General features: G+C 48.4%; 1 protein-coding gene across 3 annotated transcripts in view; it reads right to left on the bottom strand.

Annotated features, from left to right (window-relative positions):
- The window catches only part of ADGRD2 (adhesion G protein-coupled receptor D2), a 611,421-nt gene that overhangs the window by 491,825 nt on the left and 100,339 nt on the right, over nucleotides 1-19,257 (bottom strand). For all 3 annotated transcript variants that reach the window (XM_063936865.1, XM_063936864.1, XM_063936863.1), the window contains exon 15: nucleotides 3,566-3,669. In XM_063936865.1, coding sequence (XP_063792935.1) covers nucleotides 3,566-3,669 — 104 coding nt within the window. The remainder of the gene's footprint in view (nucleotides 1-3,565; nucleotides 3,670-19,257) is intronic.

Below are 19,257 nucleotides of genomic sequence, written 5' to 3'. Positions count from 1 at the left end.
AATGAAGCTTGTCTTGATAAAGATCCTAGAATGAGGATCGAAACGTCGACCTAAAGAGCCGAATATCGACTGAAATAAAGTTGTTGTGAACAAAATGAAGTTGCAGACTACTTGAAATCGACGAGTGCACCTCCACATTGTTGGACTCTTGTTTAAATACTGTGGGTCTACCCATTTAGGGAGATCCCCACTAGGGAGCACCTCATTGTTGCTTATTTGTCTGATGTGAGTGCAGGATTCCACATGCTATATATATATATATATATATATATATATATATATATATATATATATACGGTATATATATATACGGTATATATATATATATATATATATATGTGTGTGTAGATAGATAGATATGTGTAGATATATATATGTGTGTAGATATATATATGTGTGTAGATAGATAGATATATATATATATATATATATGTGTGTAGATATAAAATAAATATATGTATATATATATATATACACACACACACACAGACACACTAGTTTTGCGGCCCCAGCACATACTGGGTCACCTCAGTCCCCACCCCCGTGCTTGGCTCCACCCAGTTCTGGAAAAAAAACCATGCAAATCCTGTGTTTGCCACTGCCCCTCCACTCCCTCCCTGCCAGTGCATTGCAGTGCTGCACTGGAAAAGAAGCACCCTGTGGTCCAAAAAGGGGGCAGGGCTAAACGGCACTGTTCACAGTGTCATGCCAGCAGCAGCATAGGAGAGAGGAGGAGGAGAAGAGAGCAGCAGCACAGCCTAAATAGTGAGTATGACTCAAGGAAGGGGCAGTGTATGTGTGTGTGTGACTACTATATACAGTATGTGTGTATGAATGTGTGCTTGCGTGTGACTGTATGTGAAAAGGTGTATGTGCGCTCGTGTGTCACTGTATGTATATGTGTCACTATATATGTATGGGATGTAGTTATGTCTCCTGACCGCCGGTCACAATACCAGCACCTACATCCCGTCCCCTGAACATCCCGACAATTGGCATGCCGACTAACAGGGACTATTCCCTGTTATAGGATGGGAATAGAACCTGTGGCGAGGGAGTAGAACCTGTGGGAATAGAACCGTCATTGCGCTGGCCCCCCACCCCGCCGACACCATTTTACGGCTGGGATCCCAGTGTCGGGGTGCTGACTGTTGGCGAAACAGCCCCGACCCATATATATTTATACAGGTGTGTGATTATATGTACGTATGTATGTAAGTGAATGTATGTGTGCGTGTATGTGTTTAGGGGAGTGATTTTATGTATCAATGTGTGAGTTATTCTATTTTTTTCTTCATCTGTAGCCCAAATAAATTAAAAATTAAAAATAAAAAGTGTGAAAATGCCTAGCTATCCCCTTTGCCCTTATGGAATTTATGATATATACAGTATATATATATATATATATATATATATATATATATATACTTACAATTGAATGCGGGGGGGGGGGGGGGGGCGCCAAGTTAATGTCTCGCCCCGGGTGACAAAACTCCTAGTTTCGGCCCTGACATTGCAGACGTATCCAGACCATTTTCGGGGCGGCTGCATGATGTCACATGCAGCCGATGCAAAGCAGAAGATGGAGGTGTAGCGCCTGCATACATAGCCTGACAGTATACATATACCTATACACCTCAGATGGTATCCGGTCTCTAGGTCAACAGTAACTAGGTCGACAGTGTGTAGGTCGACCACTATTGGTCGACAGTAACTAGGTCGACAGGGTTTCTAAGTCGACATGTTCTAGGTCGACAGGTCAAAATGTTGACATGAGTTTTTAAAAAAAAAATTCTTTTTTTGAACTTTTTCATACTTAACAATCCACCTGGACTACAATTGGGAACGGTAACCTTGTCCGAAGCATGGCGAGCAAAGCGAGCCATGGGGGTAATTCCAAGTTGATCGCAGCAGGATATTTTTTAGCAGTTGGGCAAAACCATGTGCACCGCAGGGGGGGGGGCAGATATAACATTTGCAGAGAGAGTTAGATTTGGGTGGGTTACTTTGTTTCTGTGCAGGGTAAATACTGTCTGCATTATTTTTACACTGCAATTTAGATTGCAGATTGAACTCACCACACCCAAATCTATCTCTCTCTGCACATGTTATATCTGCCCCCCCTGCAGTGCGCATGGTTTTGCCCAACTGCTAAAAAATTTCCTGCTGTGATCAACTTGGAATTACCCCCCATGTGAGGGGACATGGTGCACTAATTGGTGTTTCTGGTCACTGTGTCGAGAAAACGACACCAAAAAAACATTAAAATTCCATGTCGACCTTTTGACCTGCCGACCTAGACCATGTCGACCTAAAACCCTGTTGACCTACTTACAGTCAACCAACAGTGGTTGATCTAGACACTGTCGACCTAGTTACTGTCGACCTTCCATACCACACCCCCTCAGATGTCCGTAACATTTGCAGTTGATTGAGGGAAGGTGCAAATACACAATGATAACGCTGCTAATAATAATAATAATAATAATAATAATAATATTGGTCACTGGCTTTAAGGAACCACTATTCCTGTAATTAGCTGATTATAAATGCACCGTTGACACTGATAGATGCTTTCTTTGTTGCTCATGCCTATTTTAGTATTTTTGTGTGCTTGTTTTAGCGGATGGTCTACAGTTTTCCTGCTGTCAGGATCCCGACGCACAGTATAACGGCGCCGGAATCCCGACAGCCGGCATACCAACACATTTTCTCCCTCTTGGGGGTCCACGACCCCCCTGGAGGGAGAATAGATAGCGCGGCGCGCGGCGAGCGAAATGAGCTTGCAAGGGGCTCATTTGCGCTTGCCCAGCTGTCGGTATGCCGGCGGTCGGGATTCCGGCGCCGGTATGCTGGCCGCCGACATACCCTACTACACCCGTTTTAGCAGCTTTCTTTTAGTTTGTTGTACATGAGATGAGGAATTGGACCTACTGTACTAGAGTGGTTTTTGAACTATTATTTAAGCACAATAGCGAACAGGTATTTCCAAAGCAAAAAAATAGTAAATTCCTAGGGTGCAGTGTATGTTGTGCATGCAAGGTGTATACTGGGTGCACAGTTTACTGATACACACATTTCGCTGTAGTTGTCACTTCGCATATACACGCAATTGCATATTTTTTAATTAATGTAAGTTTATGGCAGAGACATGCGTGCAATTGCCAGGGCTGTTGAGAGCTGAAAGGGGGCATGAGTACTGGGGGGGGGGGGGAGGTTGTAGCAAATCCGTGAGGCATGGCCATGCCCCCCATGATCAGTTGATCATGGGGGACGTGGCCAGCTGGTAGGTGCCCCCGCAACAAGCCCCGGACCAGGTAATTAGATCCCCCACCCCCTTCTCAGTGCCCCTGGCTATCGCTGCTAACTCTACATCAGCCCGTAAATCTTTGCGATAGAATAGGATGGGCCCCCTGCAGCCCCAGTACACTTTATCCGTATTAAAGCTCCATTGTGCTTTTGTTACATTTGTTTTGTCACTTCACATTGTACAAGTTTGATATACTGGCGCCTTACAGAATAATGATCACAATGTTATTAGAGCTACAACAAAGGGGGTACTTACCCAACAACAAGAAAGAGAATAAAAGTTACAGAAAGTGCGCACAGTGATACTCCACAGCCGATAAACGTCAAGGTTCTCAGAATCCACTCTTCTTCCATAGTTCTCTGCACATAAATAAAGTGTTTAATAATACGTCCAAAGCTTCAGAAAAACCTGTCTGAAAACAATCCACAACTCAGCTCAGAACACGTCAATGTATTATTCAGTAAAAGGACAATATGTGCATTAGAGAACAGAACTACAGTTTAACAAAACAACTAGCCTTACTAAGTATATGGCTATTTATAGAGATGTGCGGCGGGCACTTTTCGGGTTTTGGTTTTGGATTTGGAGATTGGTTTTGCCAAAACCAACCTTTTGGGTTTTGGTTTTGGATCTGGATGTCTTTTGAAAAAACATAAAAACAGCTAAAATCACAGAATTTGGGGGTAATTTTGACCCTACGGTATTATTAACCTCAATAACATTCATTTCCACTCATTTGCAGTCTATTCTGAACACTTCACAATAAAGAGATTTATGGTAAGAACATACCTTTGTTAAATCTCTTTCTGTGAGGTACACTGGGTTCAACAGGGATAACATCGGGGTGTAGAGTTGGATCTTGATCCGAGGCACCAACAGGCTAAAAGCTTTGACTGTTCCCAAGATGCACAGCGCCACCTTCTCTATAACCCCGCCTCCGTGCACAGGAGCTCAGTTTTGTTAACCAGTCCATTGCAGTAGCAGGTAAAAGAGACGACAACTGTTAGTAGCCACATACACCACATTCTCACGACAGGAGAAGGTATCAGCGGCTAATGCCACACGAACCCAAAGAAGCTAAGTGCGTCAGGGTGGGCGTCCTGTGGAACCCAGTGTACCTCGCAGAAAGAGATTTAACAAAGGTAAGTTCTTACCATAAATCTCCTTTTCTGCAGAGGGGTACACTGGGGTTCCACAGGGATAACATCAGGGACGTTCTAAAGCAGTTCCTCATGGGAGGGGATGCACTGTAGCGAGCACAAGAACCCGGCGTCCAAAGGAGGCATCCTGGGAGGCAGATGTATCGAAGGCACAGAACCTTATGAACATGTTCACTGAGGACCACGTAGCCGCCTTGCACAATTGTTCAAGAGTCGCACCACGGCGGGCTGCTCAAGAAGGTCCAACAGACCGAGTAGAATGGGCTTTGATGGTAGCAGGAGCTGGAAGGCCAGCCTGTACATAAGCATGTGCAATCACCATTCTAATCCATCTGGACAAGGTCTGCTTGTTAGCAGGCCAGCCACGTTTGTGAAAACCAAAAAGGACAAAGAGAGAATCAGATCTCCGAAGAGAAGCTGTCCTCTTCACATAAATACGGAGAGCCCATACCACATCCAAAGACCGCTCTTTGGAGGATAAAACTGGAGAGGTAAAAGCCGGAACCACAATCTCTTGGTTAAGGTGGAAAGATGACACCACCTTAGGGAGATAACAAGGGTGAAAAATCAGAAAGGGTGACCGACAGGACAAGGCACCCAAGTCTGAAACCCGTCTAGCAGAGGCAATAGCCAGCAGAAACAAGACCATAAGAGTAAGCCATTTAAGGTCTACAGACTCAAGAGGCTCAAACGGAGACTCTTGTAAGGCATCCAGAACAACTGACAAATCCCAAAGAGCCACAGGCGGGACATAGGGAGGTTGAATCCGTAAAACACCGAGTTAAAGTATGAACATCAGGCAGAGTCGCAATTTTTCTCTGAAACCATACCGACAAGGCAGAAATATGAACCTTGAGGGAGGCCAGACAAGGACCTAAGTCCAGGCCCTGTTGCAGAAAAGCCAAGGGTTTGGCGGTACTGAACCTGTATGCATCATAATTGTTAGTTGCACACCAAACAAAATAAGAATTCCAGACCCTATGATATATCCGAGCAGAAGCCGGCTTACGGGCCTTTAACATAGTTTGAATGACCGCCTCAGAAAAACCTTTGGTCCTTAGTACGGAAGCTTCAAGAGCCACACCGTCAAAGCCAGCCGGCCAAATCCTGGTAGACGCAAGGGCCCTGAACGAGGAGGTCTGGGCACTGCTGAAGCAGAAGAGGACGCTCTATCGATAGACCCTACAAGTCTGAGAACCAATACCATCTGGTCCACGCCGGAGCGATTAGAAGTAGTATTCCTCCTACTTGCTTGAACTTCCTTATCACCCTGGGCAGAAGTGACACCGGAGGGAACACGTATGGCAGCCGAAAGTTCCATGGAATTGCCAGTGTGTCCACGAACGCTGCTTGAGGATTCCTTGTCCTTGCTCCGAAGACCGGAACCTTGTGATTGTGTCGAGACGCCATCAGGTCTACATCTGGTAGACCCCACTGTTCCACGAGAAGTTGAAAGACCTCCGGATGAAGGCTCCATTCTCCGGCGTGTACGTCCTGACAACTGAGGAAGTCCGCTTCCCAGTTTAGGAACCCCTGGAATGAACACTGCCAATATGGCTGGCAGATGGCGTTCTGCCCAACGTGGAATCTTTGACACTTACATCAGTGCTTTGCGGCTTTGGGTGCCGCCTTGATGATTTATGTACGCCACCATGGTGGCGTTGTCTGACTGTACCTGAACAGGCCTGTTCTGTACCAGAGGCAGGGCTAGTGTCAACGCATTGAACACTGCCCACAATTCCAGAATGTTTATCAGGAGGAGAGATTCCTCCCTGGTCCACCGACCCTGAAGAAAGTGTTGATCCAACACCGCGCCCCAACCCCGCAGACTGGCGTCCATCGTCTGAAGTACCCAGTTGGAGATCCAGAATGGACGACCCCTGCTCAGTTTATGGTCCTGCAGCCACCAAGTCAGTGACAGACGCACCACCGAGGTCAAGATTATTATGTGAGACCTGATCCAGTGAGGTAGGCCGTCCCACTCAGAGAGATTTAACCTCTGCAGAGGGCGGGAATGAAATTGAGCATACTCCACCATGTCGAAAACCGACACCATGAGGCCTAGTACTTGCATCGCCAAGTGTATTGACACACGTGGGCGAGAGAGGAAGCATCTTATCTTGTCCTGAAGATTCAGGACCTTCTCTGGAGACAAAAACAACCGTTGGTTGTGGTTGTCCAGTAGTGCTCCCAGGTGCACCATGCTCTGAGCATGGACCAGGGATGATTTCTTCCAGTTGATGAGCCACCCGTGGGCTTGCAGAAATTGGACCGTCAGTTCCAGATGATGGAGGAGAACCTCTTGGGAGTTTGCCAGGATCAACAAGTCGCCCAGGTACGGCAGGATCCTGATACACTGACGGCGGAGTAGGGCCGTCAAGACCGCCATGACCTTGGTGAAAACTCGAGGAGCCGAGGTCCGACCAAAAGGCAAGGCCTGGAATTGAAAATGTAGGTTGTCAATAGCAAACCGCAGGTATTGCTGATGCAACACTGCAATAGGTATATGTAGGTAAGCATCCTGTATATCCAGGGATACCATGTAGTCCTTGGGCTTCAGGGCCAGAACAATAGAGTGAAGAGTTTCCATACGGAATTTGGAAACTTTCACAAATTTGTTCAGAAACTTTAGGTTGAGAATGGGCCGGGAAGATGCATTCGGTTTCGGGACTAGGAACAGCGTTGAATAGTACCCCCTGCCTCTCTGTGCCAGAGACACCAGCACTACCACTCCCGTATCCAGGAGGGATTGTACCACCAGATGAAGAGTTTTTTTCTTTTACCGGCTCCGAAGGGATGTTTGTTAAGCAAAACTGACGAGGGGGACGTTTCTTGAAAGAGATGGCGTATCCATGAGTGACGACTTCCCTAACCCAGGCGTCCGAAGTGGTCTGTAACCATACCTGAGCAAAACGTAGAAGTCGGCCTCCCCCCCTGATGGAGGCCCGCCCAGAGCCGGATTAAGGGGGGGGGGGGTCCCGGGGATACGTACCCCCGGGCCCCCCTTCCCAAAAGGGCCCCCTGCCACACCACCAGCAGCGGAACTTGCGCCAGGGCAGCCAGTGCAATGCAGAGAGGCCCAGCACTATGAAGGGGCCAACAGCCAGCAGCAGTGTAATGAGACAGCCTGACTCATTACACGTTGCCTGCCGCTGCGCCGTGGGCCCTGTCAAAGAAGGTAGTCTGCACACGGAACACGGTGCCAGTGAGTGAGAAGGGTGATCTCATCACCCTTCAACTCGGCACCGCGCTGCTGCAGCAGCAGCTATCAGTTTCCAGCTGGCTCTGTTACTGTGTGTTGTCCACACTGCATGCTGGGAGAAGGGGGAGGGAGGAGGGAGAGTCACTGACAGGGCAGCTGTATGTGCACTGGAGACGTCAGCACTCAGCCCCTGCAGTGAAGAGCCTTGCCGGAGCCAGAGCCAGGAAGTGCCGCAAAGTAAGTTGTGAATAAAGAAAACACATGTACTGTAAATACAAGGGTGTGTGTGTTTTGCTGACTGTGTGTGTATGTTTAGCTGTGTGTGTATGTTTAGCTGTGTGTGTGTTTGTTTTGCTATGGGTGTGTATATGTGTATATCTGTTTTCCTATGGGTATGTGTTTTGCTATTGGTGTTTAGTGTGTGTATGTGTTTTCCTATGGGTGTGTGTTTGTGTGTATATATGTGTTTTGCTATGTGTGTTTAGCTGTAGGTGTGGGTGTTTTTTCTCTATGGGTGTGTGTGTATATATGTATTCTAATGTGTGTGTTTTACTATGTGTGTGTATACAGTACATATATCAATATCTACAGATATAGCCATGCTCATGACTAGTGTGCCCATGTCTGAGGCATAGGGGGATATTCAATTAGTGCCGAGTTTTCCGACAGTCGGAAAATCGGCACTAATTCGACCGTTTGGTAGCCAATAGCGGGAGTATTCGACAGTGTTTTGCACCGTTTTCTCCATGCCTTTTTTTGGGGGGTCGAATAGACCAAAAAACTGTGAAATGCACGGACGGCTCAGCTGTCCAATAACGTATGAGTGAAGTAGGCTGCCCCAATGGCTGAGCGGCAGGCTGCTTCATTCATACATGATTGGAGAGCTGATCCGTCGCTCTGCTGTCTGTGGGGTTGGCGGGGACGGGAGCGCAATTCGTTCACTGGATGGTATGTGAGTGACATCCCCCCCCCCCCCGGTCCTCCTCCTCCTCTCTTGAATAGGGGCCCCACTGTTTTAAGTACCCCGGGCCCCCCAGCGACTTAATCCGGCTCTGGGCTCGCCCCGTCATGCAGCAGGCTTGTCTGTTTTGGCAGCAGGCTGACTGGCAGCCCAGGCACGTTTAGGTTTAGGCTTAGTGGATTTGGAAGTGCATGCCTGTTTCGGGTACGCCTGACCCTTTGCTTTACCTGGAGGTCGAAAGGAACGAAAGGAAGTACTCTTAGCCTTCGTGGCTGAAAGAGTAGTGCAGTAGGCAGACATGCAGTCTTAGCAGACGCTAAGTTAGCGACAATCTTGTTGAGATCTTCCCCAAAAAGAATGTTCCCCTTAAAAGAGATTCCCTCCAAGGTCTTTTTCGAGTCCAGATCTACTGACCAGGACCGCAACCAGAGGATCCGGTGAGCCAGAATAGATGTGGTAGATGCCTTGGCCGCTAGGACACCTGCATCTGATGCCGCCTCTGAATATAATGAGAGGCTGTAACAATGTACGAAAGACACTGTTTTGCATTATCAGGAAAATTTAACGGTAGCTCCGCTTCAACTTCCTGAACCCAGGCCTCTATAGCTTTAGCAGCCCAAGAGGCCGCAATAGTAGGCCTATGCACAGATCCAGCCAGAGTATAAATGGACTTCAAGCAACCCTCGACACGCTTATCCGTCGGTTCCTTCAGAGAGGTGACGGCAGTGACAGGCAGAGCAGATGATACCACCAGACGTGCGACCTGTGAGTCCACCGGTGGCGGCGTTTCCCTATTTTTGCTTAACTCTGCAGCAAGGGGATAGCGAGCTAGCATCTTCTTAGACAGAGAGAATTTCTTTCCTGGATATTCCCAGGATTCCTGACGTATGTCAACTAAATGGTCAGAATGTGGTAAAACTAACTTAGTAACCTTCTGACGCTTGAACTTATCTGGTTTCTTAGAGGGAGCCGGTGGTTCTTCATCGTCATCAATTTGAAGAATCAGCCTTATAGCCTCTAAGAGGTCAGGAACATCCACTTGGGTCAGGGAGTCCCCATCAGAAGCATCTGGATTAGTGTCTGAGGGATCAGTATATGCGCCATCTTCATCAGAAGAAGTGTCTGTAACATGTGTGGATTGAGAGGACGTAATGGCCCACTTAGATGACCCCTTGGTCTTAGGCGGGTGAGGGTTAGGATTTTGCTTGGCCAAAGACTGATTTAATCGCTGTAACTGAGAGGACAGAGTATCTGCCCATGGTGGATTAACAGCAGGGACAATATGTGGCTGTAATAGCACAGGAGGTCCCATAGGGGGCGCAAGTCTAGTTACCAGCGTAGTCAGTAAATTAGAAAATGTAGCCCACGGCGGGTCAGTATTTGCCCCCGCTGTAGTAGATTGACTGAGGGGTACAAAGCCCCCAGCACTTGAACCCTCAGCTGCAATATTTTCCACAGAGACATCCATGGCATGAACACTGAAGGACGCAGGGTCAGCCACAGAACCCTCACCCTGATGAGCTGACATTATATGAAAGCTTTACCTTAGGGTGGAACAGTAAAATATAAGCAGACAAAGGCCCTCATTCCGAGTTGTTCGCTCGCTGACGTTTTTTGCAGCATAGCGATCAGGCTAAAAATCGGCTGATCTGCGCATGCGTTTGGGCCGCAGGGCGCACACGCGAAGTAATTTCACACAAAACTATGCAATTTTACACAGGGCCGAGCGACGCTTTCCAGTCGCTCTGCTGATCGGTGAGTGATTGACAGGAAGTGGGTTTTTCTGGGCGGAAACTGACCGTTTTCCGGGAGTGTGCTAAAAAACGCAGGCGTGTCTGGCTAAAACGCAGAAGTGGCTGGAGAAACGGGGGAGTGGCTGGCCGAACGCAGGGCGTGTTTGTGACGTCAAACCAGGAACTAAACAGTCTGCAGTGATCGCAATCTAGGAGTAGGTCTGGAGCTACTCAGAACATGCAGGAAAAGATTTTCGAGCAAATCTGCTAACCTTTCGATCACACTTCTGCTAAGCTAAGATACACTCCCAGAGGGCGGCGGCTTAGCGTTTGCACTGCTGCTAAAAGCAGCTAGCGAGCGAACAACTCGGAATGAGGGCCAAAGTACCTAACAAAAATACCCCCAGATAGAGTGACTATAATACACAGAGAAAATACCAAAAGAGTATATCCTGGGATAACCACTATATTACATGAAAACCCTGACGCATAGAGCCCCCCTCAGGGTACAGAATACAGGGATAGCAGTAGATGTGAGATACACTGAATGCAAATCACACAGCAGCTATTGGCACACACACAGTCACATGTACAATGCAGAAATTATCACAAATAACAATAAAACTGCACTGGACTAGCAATACTGTAGTACCTGCACTACACAAGTAAAGCTAATTAGGTATATAGATATAACAATGCACAGTAAAGACTGTGGCCCTCATTCCGAGTTGTTCGCTCGCAAGGCGAATGTAGCAGAGTTACACACGCTAAGCCGCCGCCTACTGGGAGTGAATCTTAGCTTCTTAAAATTGCGACCGACGTACGCGCAATATTGCGATTACAAACGAGTTAGCAGTTTCAGAGTAGCTCCAGACTTACTCTGCCTGTGCGATCATTTCAGTGCTTGTCGTTCCTGGTTGACGTCACAAACACACCCAGCGTTCGCCCAGGCACTCCCACCGTTTCCCCGGCCACTCCTGCGTTTTTTCCGGAAACGGTAGCGTTTTCAGCCACACGCCCCTGAAACGCCGTGTATCCGCCCAGTAACACCCATTTCCTGTCAATCACATTACGATCGCCGGAGCGAAGAAAAAGCCGTGAGTAAAAATACTTTCTTCATAGTAAAGTTACTTGGCGCAGTCGCAGTGCGAACATTGCGCATGCGTACTAAGCGGATTTTCACTGCGATGCGATGAAAAATACCGAGCGAACAACTCGGAATGAGGGCCTGTGTGTATATCACATGGTATTTGTACTAAATATCCCTGACAAAGTGCAATTGTTCTTAACTAACACTGGTGGTCATTCCGAGTTGATCGCTCGTTATTTTTTTTTTTCGCAACGGAGAGATTAGTCGCTAATGCGCATGCGCAATGTCCGCAGTGCGACTGCGCCAAGTAAATTTGCTAAGAAGTTTGGTATTTTACTCACGGCATTACAAGGTTTTTTCTTCGTTCTGGTGATCGTAGTGTGATTGACAGGAAGTGGGTGTTTCTGGGCGGAAACTGGCCGTTTTATGGGTGTGTGCGAAAAAACGCTGCCGTTTCTGGGAAAAACGCGGGAGTGGCTGGAGAAACGGGGGAGTGTCTGGGTGAACGCTGGGTGTGTTTGTGACGTAAAACCAGGAACGAAACTGACTGAACTGATCGCAGTGGCAGAGTAAGTCTCGAGCTACTCAGAAACTGCTAAGAACTGTCTATTCGCAAATCTGCTAATCTTTCGTTCGCAAATCTACTATGCTAAGATTCACTCCCAGTAGGCGGCGGCTTAGCGTGTGCAAAGCTGCTAAAAGCAGCTTGCGAGCGATCAACTCGGAATGACCACCACTGTCTAAAGACATGTAGAATACTTAAGTGTCCTGTAAATGCACAGCGCTGATGATGCAGGCGGCTTTACAGAGGAGGCATTGCCCAGCAGTCCCAGATCAGCGCAGCTGTGTGTAATGACTCCAAAACGCTGACAGGGAGTGAGGGAGAGAGAGAGATGCAGTTCCAGGGCGGGAACATTAGCAGTAAATGGCGCCCTGGGGCTGGGGGAGGGGCTACAGGTCAGAGCCAGATCCCCTTGCTGGACTTCACCACCGGGTACTGCGGGTTGTATAGAAATGGATTATTACTAAAAATGGGGTCCCTGCACGGCCACAGTGTCCAAGCCAGCGCTGTAGTTACCCGGCAACCAGGGCGCGGGAGTGTACAGTGTCACTGGGAGGTAAGACACAGCACTTTTAAGTGCCTATGCTGCGGCTCTGAAGTCTTCTTTCTTCAATTGAAAGCTCTTTTCAATTGAAGAAAGAGGTGCACTGCAGGAACCAACTTACAAACTGAGCTCCTGTGCACGGAGGTGGGGTTATAGAGGAGGCGGCGCTGTGCATCTTGGGAACAGTCAAAGCTTTTAGCCTGTTGGTGCCTCGGATCAAGATTCAACTCTACACCCCGATGTTATCCCTGTGGAACCCCAGTGTACCCCGCTGCAGAAATTGTTTTTAGGCCAAAAGGTTGCACCGAGGTCGCAGGGGGACTTAGCTAAGCGACACAAGTGGGCGGTACAAACACCTGGCCCATCTAGGAGTGGCACTGCAGTGTCAAACAGGATAGCACTTTCAAAAACTAGGCCCCAAAGAGCACATAATGCAAAAAGAGAAAGAGGTGCAAGATGGAACTGTCCTTGGGCCCTCCCACCCACACTTATGTTGTATAAACAAGACATGCACAATTTAACAAACCAATCATTACAGCGACTGGGTCTGGCACACGACTGTGGCTGAAATTATTGGTTTGTTTGGGCCCCCACGAAAAAAAGAAGCAGTTAATCTCTCCTTGCACAAACTGGCTCTACAGTGGCAACAAGATGTCGTCCTCATCCTCATATTCCCCCCCCCCCACCCCTTCAGTGTTTACATCCTCACCCTCACAGAGAAATAATATTCAAACATACAAAACCACATTATTTAGGTGTCAGTTGACAGCTTACGCTATTAGTTAATTACGCCAAAGTTTCTGAACTTGACAATGACTTATGATGAATGCACTGCAAGTGACATGTAAGGGAGGATGTTCCAAGGTGGTTAATGGGGTAATGTGGATTGACAAAAAAAAATTATATATATATATATATATATATATATATATATATGATGAGTGGGTTTGGATCTCAGAGATCCGAATCCCCCCCCAAAGACCCCCGCCCTTCCCCGCCAAACTTCACAATTCGGGACTTCCCGCCAGACTCGGATCCGAGAAAGAGGCAAAATGTCATCATCCCGCTATCGGATTCTTGTGGGTTTTGGATTCCATATAAGGAGCCGCACATTGGTAGTCATTCCGAGTTGTTCGCTCGCTGCAATTTTTGCAGAATTGCTAATAGGCTAAAATTCGGCAGTTCTGCGCATGCGTATGCACCGCAGGGCGCACGCGCTAAGCAATTTCAAACAAAACTATGCTATTTTACTCATGGGCGAACAAAGCTTTTCAGTCGCTCTGTTGGTCGGAGAATTATTGACAGGAAGTGGGTGTTTCTGGGTGGTAACAGCGTTTTCTGGGAGTGTGCTAAAAAACGCAGGCGTGCCAGCAGAAAACGCAGGAGTGGCTGGAGAAACGGGGGAGTGGCTGGCCAGACGCTGGGCGTGTTTGTGACGTCAAACCAGGAACTAAACGGACTGAGGTGATCGCAATCTAGGAGTAGGTCTGGAGCTACTCAGAAACTGCAAGGAAATACTTAATAGCAGAATTGCTAATCTTTTGTTAGCAATTCTGCTATGCTAAGATACGTATACTCCCAGAGGGCGGCGGCTTTGCGTTTGCATTGCTGCTAAAAGTAGCTAGAGAGCGAACAACTCGGAATGACCACCATTGCCGCCATTTTTACTCCGGACTTGGAGAGTGAGGGAGACAGACCTCTGTCTCTCTGTGGTGGGGTCAGTGTGTGCTCTTTAGGGGTGCTATCCTGTCACTGTGGTGTCTTGTGCTGTTAGGGGTGTTGCTGTCCTGTACAAAATACATGGGTGTGGTAAAGGTACACTGGCCCTGTCTTGTATTCTGTAAAATTACAAGGGTGCTGTGAAAATAAAGGTACACTGGCCCTGTCTTTTATGCTGTAAAAATATAGGGGTGATGTGAAAATAAATGTACACTGGCCCTGTCCTGTATGCTGTAAAAATACAGGGGTTCTGTTGTTAAAATAAAGGTATACTGGTCCTGTCTTGTATGCTGTAAAATTACAGGGGTGTTGTTAAAATACCGGGGTGCTGGCCCTGTCCTGTATGCTGTAAAAATACAGGGGTGCTGGTTCTGTCCTGTATGCTGTAAAAAATATAAGGGTGTGGGGGCGTGGCTTGGCAGCCATTCTGAGCGACAGTGTGGTGGAGGAGCTATGGGCCCGAATTGTAATTTCTAGCTTCCCCTGTTACACCACACGTCCTTTTACCCTTTGCCAGGCTTCCTAATAAGTCTGAACCGGGACCTGGATTGCGGATCCGCCCAGGCTTCGTGAAGTCCAGAGGTGCCCATCTTCCTGCAGCTACACCTTGACCTGGCGGCGCCCGACCGTGTAACCCCTGCCTTTGCTGTGTCCGGCCTCCTGTGCACGCTGAGCTGCATTGCCGGAGCCGCCGGCTGTTTGGCCACCGGAACAGAGTGCCACCCACCATCTTGGATTCCCCCCACTCTGCGTGCAGCCACAGCGCACTAGGGGACCGGCGCTTCTGAGGAGCACTGCTGCTGGGGGCCACACTCATTTAAGTTAGGGGACCTGGTGAGTCTCCAGCTCCTTAGTTTCTCTCTCTGCCACCCTGATCCTTCCTACTGCTGTGAGATTTAGTTGTGGCCCTCCCTGCTGCAAACCTGGGGCTGATACATTATTAGTTTTCCAGACATCGGCCGGCTCACACAATACCAACAGTATACTACTGCTGCACTCAGGGGACACACAGGTAACTCACAAATGTTCTCCAGCCTCTGTAACACCTCACACCCCATAGCATTGTCTCTTATTACTATCCCTGTTCAGGCTACCTAGGGAACTTTTCGCCCTTTCCAGCTGCTATCTCAGGCATGGGAAGTTTGGTACTTCTGAAGATACCACCCCTTGTTTATCTTGCACACTGAATGGTGGTGGTGGGTTACGGATTACCATTCTATGCTATTGACCCCTGTTGGTGTCCGGTTTCATCTGCAATAGCATATAATGTCTAACCCTCTCACGACATGGAGGCCCTGCTGCCTGCTGCTGGAGATGTTAGTCGGGTTACCCGCAGCCACTTGATGGCCTGTTGAGGCCAACCCACCGGGAGTCAATGTTTGAGGGCTTTTACTGATGTAACTAACACACACCTTGCTGCTACCTGTCCTGGCCTATATGACTTTTCGCTGATTCTTTATTTCTCTGACGTCCTAAGTGGATGCTGGGACTCCGTAAGGACCATGGGGAATAGCCGCTCCGCAGGAGACTGGGCACAACTAAAGAAAGCTTTAGGACTACCTGGTGTGCACTGGCTCCTCCCACTATGACCCTCCTCCAGACCTCAGTTAGAATCTTGTGCCCGGCTGAGCTGGATGCACACTAGGGGCTCTCCTGAGCTCCTAGAAAGAAAGTATATTTTAGGTTTTTTATTTTACAGTGAGATCTGCTGGCAACAGACTCACTGCAGCGAGGGACTAAGGGGAGAAGAAGCGAACCTACCTAACTGGTGGTAGCTTGGGCTTCTTAGGCTACTGGACACCATTAGCTCCAGAAGGATCGACCACAGGACCCGACCTCGATGTTCGGTCCCGGAGCCGCGCCGCCCAGGGCCGTCTTTTCGTATGGGCTCAATGGGCTCTTTCCCAAGGGCCCCAAGAGAATAAGGACCCTAGGCTGATAGCTGAGGGTCTCCTCTTTCCAGGGGTACCAGATTTTTTAAAATCAGCCCGGGGGAACTGGAGATATCTGACTTGAAAGCAGTGGTCCCCATCCAAGCAGAGCCGGCCTTAGCTATAGGCAGGCTAGGCATTTGCCTAGGGCATTCAAGCATGTCTAGGGGCATCCAAGCATGTCCCTGCAGCATCTCATGCTGAGAGGGACAGTCCGCAAACTAACTGTTACTTTCCAAATGTATTCAATCAGTACTTGTATACACTGCTGTTTACATTTGTCAAAAAAAATGCACACTGTGCCTTAAACTTCCTCTGACATGCTTGAATGCCCCTGACTTGTGAGACCTCAGACAGACAGCAGAAGCCCAGTAAATGCAATTCCTGGACCTGTGACATTTTCAATGACTATATAAGGTTATTACTGGATGGCTTCTTATGATAACACGTGTATTTTGGAAGAATGCTTCATAGAAACCTGACATCACCTATACTGCTTGTGCACATGGGGGAGGGGGACCCTGCCATCCTGTGTGTGTCCCTTATCCCTGTGCAAACCCCAGGTGTCTGCAGGGACATAACATGGGCAGTGTTCTCCCCAGACTTTATTTCCTAGTCAGTCCAAATTCCCCTGCCATCTAGCACTGTAACGTGGTCAGCAAGTTGCGTTGTGCTATTTCTATATGAAACATCAGTGCAGCGTGACTTTCGGACACATCAGACTGGAGGGCAGAGCATATCACTCCCACAGTATAAAGTAAAGGGCATGCAGTTAACGGGAGTAACAGACACCAGCAAACACACTGAATAGTGAAGAGAATGGACAGTTTCTACATGTTTGATACTGATCTTTTTGTATAACCAGAAAGTGTGGCAGTATATGTGTATTATGGGCATTACTAATGTGGGGCATATGTGTAAGGTGCATTACTGTGTGGCATTATGTGTATTATGGGCATTACTAATGTGGGGCATATGTGTAAGGTTCCTTTACTGTGTGGAATTATATGTATTATGGTAATTACTGTGTGGCATTGTGCAGAGTTGAACTGGCCCACAGGGTAACCCCCCGGTGGGCCCCACTACCTGAGTGTTGCAGGTACAGATGCAGAACTAGCGGCGGAGCTAGGGGGCACCAGACAAAATTTTGCCTAGGGCCTCAAATTGGCTAGGGCCGGCTCTGCATCCAAGCCTGTAAATTGCTCTTCCCAGCCTGAGTTCTCGGGTTCTGTCTGACTTAGAGTATTTCTGAGGGTATAAACCAAAAGCTGTGACTCTCCCCTTTTGGTGGACACTGGAAGCTTGTCTCTACTATGCCCAGAACCAGAGATATCAGCCTTCAAGCAGCTGGTCCCTGCTCCAGCTCCACACTCCTGGTATGCAGTTTTATATTTTCATTGGTGAATTGCTCTGGCTCCTGAACTCTGATCCCCAAGTCCCCAGAACCTTCTGAAAGGTGGGACTCTCTAGTTTTTTTATCCCATTCAAAGCTAAGAAATATATTTTCAAGAACTTGAGATATCTGCAGTCAAGCAAGCTGCCCTCCCACTGGAAAATTATAAATATTAAGCCCACTCCACTAGCCACCCCTCCCCTATGTATTAAACACCCCCTACCACCCTGGAAGTCATGTACCAGGACTTCTTCATTCAGCCCAATGCCCCATTATACAGTTTAGCCCCATCTGTGCAGTAAAGGAGTAATTAGAGAAATTACTGCTCCAAGTCCTACATGCTGAGCGGAAGATAGAACAGCCCCTACCGCCCGCCGGACATCAATGCTGCCGCTGATAGCACCCCCACCCGTACTGCTGGAGGATGGGTAGGGGGCCCAGTGCATTGCTGTGCCCAGGGGCCTACACTGCTGTTAAGACGGCTCTGGCGCCGCCGGCCCCCTTACAGAGCCAGAAGCAAGAAGTGTTCCGGAAAATCGGCGGCAGAAGACTTCCGACTTCAACAAGGTAGCGCACAGCACTGCAGCTGTGCGCCATTGCTCCTCATGCACACCTCACACTCCGGTCACTGATGGGTGCAGGGCGCTGGGGGGGGGGGGGGTCGGGGGGGGGGGGGGCGCCCTGAGGGCAATATTACACCTTGGCTGGCAAATCATCACAATATATAGTCCCAGGGCTATATATGTGATAAATTACCCCTGCCAGAATCCATGAAAAAAGCGGGAGAAAAGTCAGCCGAAAAAGGGGCGGGGCTATCTCCCTTAGCACACTGGCGCCATTTTTTCTTCACAGTGCAGCTGGAAGACAGCTCCCCAAGCTCTCCCCTGTAGTTTTCAGGCTCAAAGGGTTAAAAAGAGAGGGGGGGCACTAAATTTAGGCGCAATATGTGTATACAAGCAGCTATTGGGGGAAAAATCACTCAGTTATAGTGTTAATCCCTGCATTATATAGCACTCTGGTGTGTGCTGGCATACTCTCTCTCTGTCTCCCCAAAGGACTTTGTGGGGTCCTGTCCTCAGTCAGAGCATTCCCTGTGTGTGTGCGGTGTGTCGGTACGGCTGTGTCGACATGTTGGATGAGGAAGGTTACGTGGAGGCGGAGCAGAGGCCGATAAATGGGATGTCGCCCCCTGTGGGGCCGACACCAGAGTGGATGGATAGGTGGAAGGTATTAACCGACAATGTCAACTCCTTACATAAAAGGCTGGATGACGTAACAGCTGTAGGACAGCCGGCTTCTCAGCCCGCGCCTGCCCAGGCGTATCAAAGGCCATCAGGGGCTCAAAAAAACGCCCGTTACCTCAGATGGCAGACACAGAGGTCGACACGGAGTCTGACTCCAGTGTCGACGATGTTGAGACATATACACAATCCACTAGGAACATCCGTTGCATGATCTCGGCAATGAAAAATGTGTTACACATTTCTGACATGAACCCAAGTACCACATAAAAGGGGTTGTATGTTTGGGGAGAAAAAGCAGCCAGTGTTTTGTTCCCCCATCAGATGAGTGAATGAAGTGTGTAAAGAAGCGTGGGTTCCCCCGATAAGAAACTGGTAATTTCTAAAAAGTTACTGCTGGCGTACCCTTTC

This window comes from Pseudophryne corroboree, chromosome 8, assembly GCF_028390025.1.
Source record: "Pseudophryne corroboree isolate aPseCor3 chromosome 8, aPseCor3.hap2, whole genome shotgun sequence".
Classification (NCBI taxonomy): domain Eukaryota; kingdom Metazoa; phylum Chordata; class Amphibia; order Anura; family Myobatrachidae; genus Pseudophryne; species Pseudophryne corroboree.
Note: the sequence above shows the minus strand (reverse complement) of the source record. Positions and strands in the feature narration are given on the sequence as shown.